This window comes from Notothenia coriiceps, unplaced genomic scaffold, assembly GCF_000735185.1.
Source record: "Notothenia coriiceps isolate Sejong01 unplaced genomic scaffold, NC01 NC01_scaffold00000339, whole genome shotgun sequence".
NCBI lineage: Eukaryota > Metazoa > Chordata > Actinopteri > Perciformes > Nototheniidae > Notothenia > Notothenia coriiceps.
The window spans coordinates 8,266,835-8,269,266 of NW_011333040.1; the positions used below are offsets into that span (position 1 = coordinate 8,266,835).

At 36.6% G+C, this 2,432-nt stretch overlaps 1 protein-coding gene across 1 annotated transcript in view; it reads left to right on the forward strand.

The window, feature by feature from the left end:
* cyp27a3 (cytochrome P450 family 27 subfamily A member 3) overlaps nucleotides 1-2,204 on the forward strand; it is a 104,247-nt gene extending 102,043 nt beyond the window's left edge. The window contains exon 9 of the mRNA XM_010769925.1: nucleotides 444-2,204. Within this exon, the coding sequence (XP_010768227.1) occupies nucleotides 444-578 (135 nt within the window). The 3' untranslated portion in view covers nucleotides 579-2,204. The remainder of the gene's footprint in view (nucleotides 1-443) is intronic.
* Nucleotides 2,205-2,432: the final 228 nt, after the last annotated feature.

Consider the following 2,432-nt stretch of genomic DNA (forward strand, 5'->3'; position numbering starts at 1 on the left):
GACAAAACATCGTTATGACATCATAAAGTGGGCAAAATCTGATCAGCTCATTTTCAGACAGGTTTTTATAGAAATGGATCAGGACAAAAAGAGAGAGAATCTTTGTTCCTGAAACTTTCAGAGTCTCTTTACACAGAGGGGACAGATGTTGATGTAGAAGAGACATGGAGAAGAGGGGACACATGTTGATGTAGAAGAGACATGAAGAAGAGGGGACACATGTTGATGTAGAAGAGACATGGAGAAGAGGGGACACATGTTGATGTAGAAGAGACATGAAGAAGAGGGGACACATGTTGATGAAGAAGAGGGCACACATGTTGATGAAGAAGAGGGGACACATGTTGATGTCGAAGAGACATGAAGAAGTGGATTTTGCATGATAGGGGACCTTTAATCTCCTAGGCACATTTTAACTAACGTTTCTCCTTTTTATTTCAAAGTTGATAAAGCAGTACGAGGTGCGTCCGGACCCTGCAGGAACCACCGTGGAGCCGATCACCAGAACCCTGCTCTGCCCGGCGACACCCATCAACCTGCAGTTTTTGGACCGACCCCGAGCGGGGGTTTCTGTCTGAGCCTCGTTTAGTATTCACACCGGGTCCCCGCCTGTTACCAAGCACGGAGCGGTCACATCCAGAGGACCGGCTGGAAGGCACCACACAACAAGCTGGGTCCAGTTGTAGTCGTTTGTTTGGTCAGGATTAACCTTTCCTCTAGTTTTTATCTTGTTTTAGTCCCACAAATGTCACTTTTTTACTTCAAAGATATATTCAAGAGATTCAACACAATATTGGTTTAGCCGTGATCACGTGTCCAAGATAATAGAAATATATTTAATAATGCCACATCTCTTATGCTGCTTCCCATTTGCATTGTCTCCTCATGTCTATGTGTGTTTCGGCTAGTTTTCCAAATTCCAAAATACAAACATGTAACTCCTTTAGGCAGTGTTGGAAAAAGTACTCAGATCCTTTACTTAAGTAAAAGTAAAAATACTATAGTCCTAAGATACTCCACTACAAGTCCTGATTTCAACATTTTACTTTAGTTAAAGTACAAAAGTATTATTATCAAAATTAAACTTGAAAAGTTAAATTACACACTCTGCACAATAGCCCTAAAGCTTAATGCACTTCAAATATCAAAAGTAAAAGTACTCGGTATGCAGTATGGATTTTTTCACAGTATTTTATTATTATGGCTATTATTTGATATTGTTGTTATAATAATAATGTAAGATTATTTTAGTGTTTTAGCTTGTCAATGTGGACAAAGTTACTACTAACTACATTCAAATACATGTAGTGGGGTGAAAAGTAGAAGTGTGAAATACTCAGGTAAAGTAGAAATATATCAAAAAGTGCTTTAAGTACAATACCAGAGTAAATACTTTCCACCACTGCCTTTAGAAAATGTCTTTGTGTTTTCTAATTTTGTGTGTGTGTCGATCCAAGGACATTTAAACGGCCCTCCCCCCCAGCCCAAAAATGCTCATTGAAAGTTGAACTTTAGGATAAGATCAGATAAAATGTACCTTTAATAATCCCCGGGAACTTCATGTGTCAGATAAGAGTTCACACAGGGATAAATACAAATTAACCTTTAAATAACAGTATGAAGAGAAAACTAACAACAATAAGATATGGTAAAACTCTGAGTATAATATACATATATACAGTAATGAGTGTAGATAATTATGAATGAACATAAATAAATATATATGTGCAGGTGTTAGTGGGATGGCACGTCTTATGTCCTGTATATACTACATACAGTGCAGGTTTTATAGTAATTTTTGCACAATTTGTAATAATTGACCATTTATTTTTGGACATTTTACGTTTTTATGCAGTTGTTTTGTGTCTATTTGTGAATATTTTGCATCTCCTTGTGAATATTTCTCTTGGTTGTTTTGCATCTGTGTGATTGCATTGATCTATTTTGTGAAAATGTTTTCTTGTTGACAACCAGTGGCCTTTTGTTGTACATTTTATTTTGTATTTTTCCATTACAATCTATTCCGTTTTAATAATAGTAGTTTTTGTCATGTTCCCATCTTAGATGTAAGAAACACTGCTGCTGTGATAACACAACATTTATCAGAACAATGTTCCCTACATTTGAAACAAATAATGTGGCCTCTTTTCTTCCATGATCGACATGTATCATCTGACACATAAAGGCTGTCTTTATAAAACTAATTATTTAATTATTCTTTCATTCTTCTGCTTTAGAGATAAACATATGTTGTTGTTGTTTTTAATCCCTTTGTGCTGTGTTGTTATTAGCCGCGTTCACACCGGAGTACTTTTCCCACTTTAGTTCTGATATTGTTCCGAAATGTCGCGTTCACACCAAAATGAGCCGGAACTAAAATTAGTTCATGAGAACCTTTTTACCCCATTTCCGTCCCTGCTAGAGAGCAGGGA